The sequence below is a fragment of the Zingiber officinale genome, chromosome 9A, assembly GCF_018446385.1.
Source record: "Zingiber officinale cultivar Zhangliang chromosome 9A, Zo_v1.1, whole genome shotgun sequence".
In the NCBI taxonomy this organism is placed as follows: domain Eukaryota; kingdom Viridiplantae; phylum Streptophyta; class Magnoliopsida; order Zingiberales; family Zingiberaceae; genus Zingiber; species Zingiber officinale.
In genome coordinates, this window is record NC_056002.1 from 131,500,159 (window position 1) to 131,508,211 (window position 8,053).

The 8,053-nt window shown below is 40.1% G+C and overlaps 2 protein-coding genes across 2 annotated transcripts; both read left to right on the top strand.

Moving 5' to 3' along the window:
* The first annotated feature begins 414 nt into the window (after positions 1–414).
* LOC122020702 (esterase FUS5-like) lies at positions 415–2,635 on the top strand. Its single transcript, XM_042578711.1, has 6 exons — positions 415–716; positions 798–896; positions 970–1,011; positions 1,094–1,223; positions 1,761–1,862; positions 2,312–2,635. The coding sequence occupies exons 1-3, from the start codon at positions 468–470 to the stop codon at positions 982–984; spliced, it is 363 nt and encodes a 120-aa protein (XP_042434645.1). The 5' UTR covers positions 415–467; the 3' UTR covers positions 985–1,011; positions 1,094–1,223; positions 1,761–1,862; positions 2,312–2,635.
* On the top strand, positions 1,766–6,291 carry LOC122019592 (putative disease resistance protein At3g14460). The gene is made up of 9 exons (XM_042577045.1): positions 1,766–1,862; positions 2,312–2,384; positions 3,063–3,234; positions 4,155–4,261; positions 4,348–4,817; positions 4,922–5,036; positions 5,157–5,221; positions 5,317–5,522; positions 5,707–6,291. Exons 1-9 carry the CDS (start codon positions 1,766–1,768, stop codon positions 6,289–6,291), a joined length of 1,890 nt encoding a protein of 629 aa, XP_042432979.1.
* The last annotated feature ends 1,762 nt before the right edge of the window (positions 6,292–8,053 follow it).

Here is an 8,053-nt window from a genome sequence, read left to right on the forward strand (position 1 = left end):
TATTTACATATCTCACATAAAAAATTCCCACATGGTTCTCTTAAGTTAATTTCTGTATCCGTCCTGTCTTGTCCTTGCCCCCTGTCTTGTCCCCCCAATTTTGATTGAATTAGGTTTTTCTACCACCTATATAAAATTCAATCTTGATAGTCAATATTTTCAAATCCACTGTCTATAAAAAGAAATTTTTTTAATAATACACTATAGCTAAATTTCAAACTATAAAATTTAACCAAGACTCGGAGGTGAACGTCCCTCGTAATTAGTTTGGCTGTTACAATGTCATCCACAAATAATTTATTCCCTTCAGCCTGGGTTCGCTAATAGTTTGGCTGTTACAATACTCCGCGGGGCATCACAACGGCAAACCTTTTCCTATAAAAGGACTACGCCCCCCACGGGAAGACCACGCACCCAGCCTTCTTGGAATCGGGGAATATTCCGTCTGTCCTCACCTCAGATACGCCATGGGGAGCCTCGCGGCGGAGGTTGCCGGCGACTTCGGCGGTGCGCCGCGGAGGCCGAAGTTCCTCTGCCTCCACGGCTTCCGCACCAGCGGCGAGATCATGCGGACGCAGGTGGTGGGGAAGTGGCCCGAGGAGGTCACCGCCCGCCTCGATCTCGTCTTCCCCGACGCCCCTTTCCCCGCCGAGGGCAAGTCCGACGTTGACGGGATCTTCCCTCCGCCCTACTACGAGTGGTTTCAGTTCGATAAGGTTCCTTCTCTCCCTTTTCCCCCAAATCCTTCCTTGGTTTCTTTTTTTTTTCCCTTGATTTATTCCGATCATATTAAGTAGAGTTTCATGGAATACCGGAACTTGAACGAATGCTTCGCGTATATTGAGAACTTGATGATCGAACACGGACCGTTCGATGGCCTGATGGGGTTCTCCCAGGTAATTTTTTCTGCTCTGATCCGACCATCCACTAACAAATTTGTTGATCGAAGTGTGTTTTTATGGTGTTTAGGGCGCGATTCTCTAGTCGGCGCTCGTGGGTCTTCAATCTCGGGTATTTCTTCCGATCCTTGTACTAATTCATCTTGGATTGGTTCTGGATCACAATATTTAATTTCTATCGATTTGATCAATAGGGTCTGGCGTTGACGAGGGTAGCGAAGGTGAGGTACTTGGTCGTGATCGGAGGGGCGAAGTTCCAGTCCCCGGCGGTGGCCAAGAAGGCGTACCCGTCTCCGCCGGACTGCACGTCGCTACATTTTTTAGGTACAGTTTAAAACCCACCCCATAATTTGCACTTCTCCTGGTAACAATCCCTCACAATTAACAGTAGTGTCGGTGAAGACGATGGCTAACGAAGTCGAATTGAATTGGTACATTTGTTAGGATCTTAAATTAAGGAACAGAACGTGTGTCAATGTTGAATTGAAAAGTCACACACGTGTTCCACAAATACCCTCATGTCTATTTTCTTTTGATGCAGTGCTTTGTCAAATTGTTTTATGCAATCATTCAAATCACTCTGTTCCATTTTCAATTGGTCACAGGACCATTTGGGGCACATTAATACACAAAATCCAAGCTTACTGATTCATTTTGGCTTGAAATGGTTTGTGTGAGTTTGTTTATCTCTTAAATGTGTTTTTCCTGGTGTCCAACTGGTAGTAGAATGATTTAAATAACCCAAGATGGTCACTTTGTTAGGATCCAAATCAATTTGTTGAACTATGAATCTGATAAAATTTCTCCAAAAAGTTTCAAGTATCACTGAACTATGACAAGTACTAAATCTTTGTTTTTCAGGTGACATGGACTTCTTAAAGGCATCTGGAGAAGCACTGTTGGAGTCTTTTGTGAATCCTTACATCATCCGACATCCGAAGGGCCACACGGTCCCGAGACTCGGTGAGTCTGCTCACTTCCCCATCTTCCCTATCACTTTGTAGTTCCAGCTCTTTACGATCTTTCCAACGATTGATCCTCTAGTGCTCAATTTTTCTTGTTGAATCAGACTAAAATTTAATCTTTCAGATTTTTCTATCAATCCATTTGAGATACTTTAGCTTCCGGATCATTATTAACTGTTAGATTCTCATGGATCTCATTCCCTTTTGAAAACCCTGGATAATTTTGCATCTCTTCCCACTGAGATTTATCAAACACGTGAAAAAAAATACATTCATTTTTCATCCAAATTGGGCGAGTCCATCTTTTCATGTTTGTACAATTTTGTTTCAACCAATTTTTCATGTCCAAAAAAGCCTGTCAGTCCTCATTTTGCCTGCTTGAGTTCTTGATTAAATGACATATACAATCCAAAATTCTTAAGGGTATATTCTGTTGGTTTTTCGCAGATGAGAAAAGCATGGAGACAATGCTTGAATTCCTGGAGAAGATAGAAGCCGATCTGCCCCGTGATGAAACCAAGCATGAGGAAGAAGCCCATTTAAGTTAACATAGTAATTAAAAATTCATACTCCTAGACATTTGAAGCCTCGCTTCATTTTCCATTTTGCCTCATAATTTTTCGTTTGGCATCCAGGAGCATATCTAAAAATTATGTCAGATTGTTCAACATTTTAGTTTGTCCACCTCATTCATTTAGTAGGATAAAGGTGGTTGTTGATGTTTGTATTCAATATTATTATATCAATATTCTTTAATAATTTTCAAAATCACATGCAAACCGTTGTAGCAACAACTTACCTAACTGCTATACAGTTGAATTTCAAAATGTTGAGTCCTAAGCACTATTATATCAAAATATTTTTTTATTGATTTATCAAAAATATTTATATTTTATTAAAATTAATTTAAGTTGGCCAAATTAATTTTAAATAATTATGGCAGCTACTAAATAGTAGTATAATGCTATTAATGGTTATAAATAGTTAATCGTATTCATTTGATGATTTTTTTATAAAAGTGATCTTTTAATTTTTGTCCTATTTAAAATATACAATTTATAATATGGGGATTTACTCTGATTGATGCGTATGATAATTACCTTTACTTCTGTGAATCGAATTTTGACAGTCTGTTAAACGCTGTCGCGGAACATTTTAAAAATTTTCCTTATTTAATTTTAATTAAATAAACTAATAGCACTCAGTTGAATCCGCCGCCGTCCTTCCCTTCGCCCATACGCCGGCCGTCGCCGATTGCCTGCGTCTCGCGACTGGCATTCGCCACTTCCTCCTCCCTCCGTCTCTTCTCCGCTAAACACTCCTCCGTCCAGAAGCTGCACCTCCATCCCCTTTCCTCTCATCTCCTTCAGGTAAACTATTTCTTCTTCTGTAGTTAAGTAATAGTATTTGAGATATTTTGCCCCCTCTCTCGCCGCCAAGCATCTGATACCAAAAACTCATGTTTTCTTTTCCTTGTTTCAAATTCAATCGATGTCTTCTGACTACCCCATTCAGATATCACCTTTTTCCTTCCCCTGCTCTTCTTGCTTAAAATCGCCAATTTCCTAATCCATAGGAGAGGCATATCATTTAGGTAATGGATCAAATCGCCTTTTTAGAGCGTACAACAATTTATATTGATACATTCAGGTATCTTATCTAGATAAACAATTCCTTGTCTTTTCAGAGTTTCGTGATCTTCTTTCTGGTTTTAGGATTTAGGGTTTGATCCCAAGGGTTAAATGACATAAACATACATGCGTCAGCAGGTGTCTTTTTAATTTTCTACATCAAGTTTGTTCTGGTGTATATTTCTTCTCCCTGTCTCAGTTGGGATCGATAGCAGTTGGTAGACCAAATTTAATGCCTGCAAAAAATGTATGTTGATCGCTTGCTCATTCATCTTTTGCTATTGATTTTTTGCTTTAATATTTTTTTCCTTTCTTTATTATCCTCTTGATTGTTTCTTTTTTCCTTCTCTAAATGAACTGCTTTTATCTTTGTTTTCAGGATGTAGCATCTCTTTTGAATGATCATTTCTGCTGGCATTTACCTATTATCTATAAATCAATTATAATGTAGAGCTTAGCGATCACTGAATTTGATGATGACGATGTGATATTCTGCTTTGCTTGTGCTCCTCCACCTCTTCGTCGGAAAAGAATAACAGAAAAGCTTCTACTGTGGCCTCTGAGTTTATTGACTGCCTTGAATGCAGACAGAAAGTGAGAAAAGGAAGAGAGAAAAAGAGTAGAATGGCAGTCTGGGACATTCTATCTTTCATCATCAGATGGCCATTGGAGAAGCTACACAATTTGGAATCATCGTCGTCCTCGCCTGCAACAGAGAGCAATTTAGAACAAGAGATGAGGGAGCTGGAAAAAACCATGAAGAGATGTTTGGGATGATAATTTTACTCTTTGGGAGCAAGTAAAGACCCCCTTACTTTCTACTACTGTCTGTAAAATCATCGTAACTACTAGGAGTGAATCGGTTGCTAAAATAATGGAGACACCTAGAGATAGTTTGAAACTAAATGTCTCGCCTTTTGATGTATGCTGGTCGTTGTTCAAGGGAATTGCATTTGAAGGACGAGATCCAAGCATGCATGATACTTTTGTAGAAATTGGTTTGAAGATTGTAGAAAAATGCAGAGGATTGCCATTGGCTGTGAAGGTGCTTGGGTATGCTTTAAGGAATAAAGACGATGAATATATGTGGATGGATGTCTTAGAAAGTGAAATGTGGGAATTCGATGAAGGAAAAGATGAGATTTTACCAGCACGTCAAATAAGCTATGATTACATGAACATAACAGGCCTAAGAAGATGCTTTCCATACCTGTCCTTGTTTCCTAAAGACATAGTTTTACGGCCAGGAAGAATAGTCCTATTATGGATGTCACAAGGTTTTCTTCAGCCCGCCTCAAGAATAGGTCTTCTTCATCCTCGAGGTAACAAGCAAGCCGAGGAAATAGGCAGCAACTACAAAAGGGATTAGTCAAAAGGTCAATTTTGCAGCCATATGTGGATTATGATGATGCTGTTTATCTTGAAGATGATGATTGTCCAATTTATGCGGAAACTGATGAAACCTATACAATGCATGATGTTTTTCAGAGTCTAGCACAATTTGTTGTGCGGGATGAATGCCTTGGAATAGAAGATAACGTGTTTGACCCAAGCAAATATTGAAAGTTTCAACACTTATCAGAGAATGTTAAAGAGAGTGATATGCCTGTATACCTTGAAGCTTTTCAGGGTCTAAAATCTTTGCACACATTTTTTATCAGAGGACAAGGCCCATTATGTAGAGCTAGTATTTGTGGATCCCTTGCTGATCTTTTAAGAAACTCAGGTACATATGGGCACTTGATTTAAGCTACAGCAACATAAAAGAGCTACCAGATTCAATAGGTAACCTCAATTTACTACGATGGCTTTCTCTTGTAGGAACCGATGTCAAAAGCCTACCGGATTCCATATGCAACCTATACAACTTAGAAACTCTGAATCTGAACAAAACTTATGTCAGTGAACTACCAAGGCAGATTGTAAATTTGACAAGTCTGCGTCATCTGCTTCTATATGTCAGTTGTGTTTATCTTCCACAAGGAATTGGTGAGCTGACCAACTTGCAAACACTATCCAACTTCCGTGTTAGCAGTCGAAATATCCATTCTTAGTTAGGTGAATTGAATCCTTTGGCACAACTCAAAGGTTGTCTTTCCATTAGGAATTTAAGATATGTGAACCAGAATTCCTATGTTCCAAACTCGAAACCACTGAAATCAAAAGATCAGCTTGAGACTATGAGGCTATGTTGTGGTCATAATGATAAAGATTGTGACTTTGTTGTCAAGACCTATAGCTGAAGAAGATCATGACGACTGCGAAGATGAAGAATATTATGGCAATTCCAAAGAGGGAAAAGGCGATGAACATGCTATCAAAGAAAAGAGGCTGCTTGAGTACCTACGACCACACGCCAATCTTAAAATGCTTCAAATATACGATTATCCGGGTGTAAGTTTTGCTAAATGGGTAGGCACTTCATCCTTCTCCAAACCGGTCCAACTATGGCTGTGTAGATGCAGGAAATGCAATTTCCTTCCACCTCTCGGACAACTGCATTCTCTTAAAATTCTCTGCATACAAGAAATGGATGGCATGCATATTGTCGGTCGTGAATTCTGCTCCTCCCCTATGGTAAAGGCTTTCCCATCTTTAGAAAGCTTGGCATTCGTTCGTATGCCTAACTGGGAAGTGTGGGATGAAGTGGAGGTTGGCGACTTTCCTCATCTCCAACACATCAAACTCTATGAATGCCCCAAACTGACCAAATTTCCTCATCATCTCATGTCTTCTGTGAAAGAATTGAGCATAAAAGGTTGTGATGGTGTCTCTGGCCTCCTAAAGTTTCATTAGTCGCCAAAGTTAAAGTTTTACCTTCCAATGTGGTTGCCATGATGGATTGAGTGAACACTAAGTCGAGGCGAATGCCATACAAACTTAATAGTTTCTTTTTGCTGGTGTACTTAATCTTGATTGCTCTTCCTCTGGACTGGGATGTTCTATTTTTTCTCTCTTGTTATGCTTGCTAAGGCTTGGTGTTGGTGTAGCAAGCTTGTGTCGATAGTCTTAGTTTGTCGACAAACACTATCTTTGATATTTCAAACTCGATCTACTTCATTCTAGACGAGGCTTGTGTTTGTTGAGTAGTATGAGTGAACTGAGTCTGGCACCAACTGGCTTGGCTAACAGTCTAAGTGAGCTTAGTGGACTTGACAAGACATGAATCATGAGTTAGATGGTCAAGATGGACCAATTCATTTGAGTGTATAGGAAGGGTGAGATGCTGAGATGCACTAAGTGGATTGAGTGAGCCAAGTTGACTGAGCAAGAGCAATCTAATCAGGCTAGACAAGTCAAGCAAGTTGAACTCGTCGAGCGAACCCAATGAGTTGGTGAGCTGATTGAGCATGGTGAACGAGTTGAGTTGAATATGCATGGTCCCTCATGTTTTGGTTGGAGATATTTAAAATTTATTGAATTAAAATTGCTGAATACAAAATGTATTCAGCATAAGATGCAGCTAGCGAGAAGGACGACACGGAGGAGAGTTGACGGGCTCGGTGCGTCCGAGGGACGAGGTACTGCGGAAGAGTATACCGGTGGACGAGAAGGACGTGCGCGATGTTCGAGGGACGAGAAGTCGGGGAGGAAGCCTGCTAGAGGAGAAGGCCGGAAGATGAGTTCGGGTGAGCCCAATTCCGGATGGATAAAATCACCCAGACGATCGGAGCAGCGGAAGAGCAAAGGAAGTGTTGTAAGAGCTGCTAGAGGTGCCTTCAACAGAGTTGAAGGCGCCCCCGCGTTTCTCTATGGAAGGCATCTTCTATGGCTAGAAGGAACCTTCAATGAACAGTACGAAGACGCCTTCCAGTCTTTGAAGGCGCCTTCCGATAGTCGTTAGCCACGGATAAGCTTTATCCTCAACGGATAACATTTATCTGATGGAAGGCGCCTTAGATCTCTTTGGAGTTACCTTCAAGCCACAGATAGGATTTTTTAGGACCTATAAAAAGGTCTCTGGAGTTAGGAAATATTCAACAACTTCTATATTTATTTCCTAGCAATTTTCTGAACGTTCAAAGTTTGTAAAAGGCTTCTCCGTCTTCAACGAAAGAGATCTACTAGTGTTTTTCAATGTCTTGAATTAACAACTACCTAGGTTGTAACCAAGTAAACCTCTGGCATTTTAACTATTCTTTATTTTATTATTTGTTCATTTATTGTTATTATAATTGTGCTATTGTGCTGCTAATCTAAGTTGAAAGAACAAGAAGGGGGTTTTCATCTTTAATTTATAGGTAATTCACCTCTCTCCTCTTGTCGGCCGCACAGGTCCTAACAAGTGGTATCAGAGTCTGCACATCTTAGAAGGACTAACCGCCGACTGAAGCACCGAGATGATGGTCGGATCCAGCATCTTCCCGCCTAAGTTTGAGAGGGAGTTCGCAATATGAAAAACAAAAATAGAGGTATTTTTTAAAATTGATTTTGGTTTATTGTTAATATTAAAATATGGATTTGTAGCACCGAAAGATAAAAATGAGTATCAATTGACCAAGAAGGAGCAAGCAGATTTTGTGGCAAATGGACGAGCCGAATTCTATCTACTGAATGT

Excerpts from the sequence above, each read along its gene's own strand:
- LOC122020702 (XM_042578711.1), top strand. The coding sequence starts at position 468 with ATGGGGAGCCTCGCGGCGGAGGTTGCCGGCGACTTCGGCGGTGCGCCG. Across the intron at positions 717-797 it reads AGTGGTTTCAGTTCGATAAG|AGTTTCATGGAATACCGGAA; the intron begins GTTCCTTCTCTC and ends CATATTAAGTAG.
- LOC122019592 (XM_042577045.1), top strand. The coding sequence starts at position 1,766 with ATGGACTTCTTAAAGGCATCTGGAGAAGCACTGTTGGAGTCTTTTGTG. Across the intron at positions 1,863-2,311 it reads CCACACGGTCCCGAGACTCG|ATGAGAAAAGCATGGAGACA; the intron begins GTGAGTCTGCTC and ends GGTTTTTCGCAG. Across the intron at positions 5,523-5,706 it reads AAACACTATCCAACTTCCGT|ATTGTGACTTTGTTGTCAAG; the intron begins GTTAGCAGTCGA and ends ATAATGATAAAG.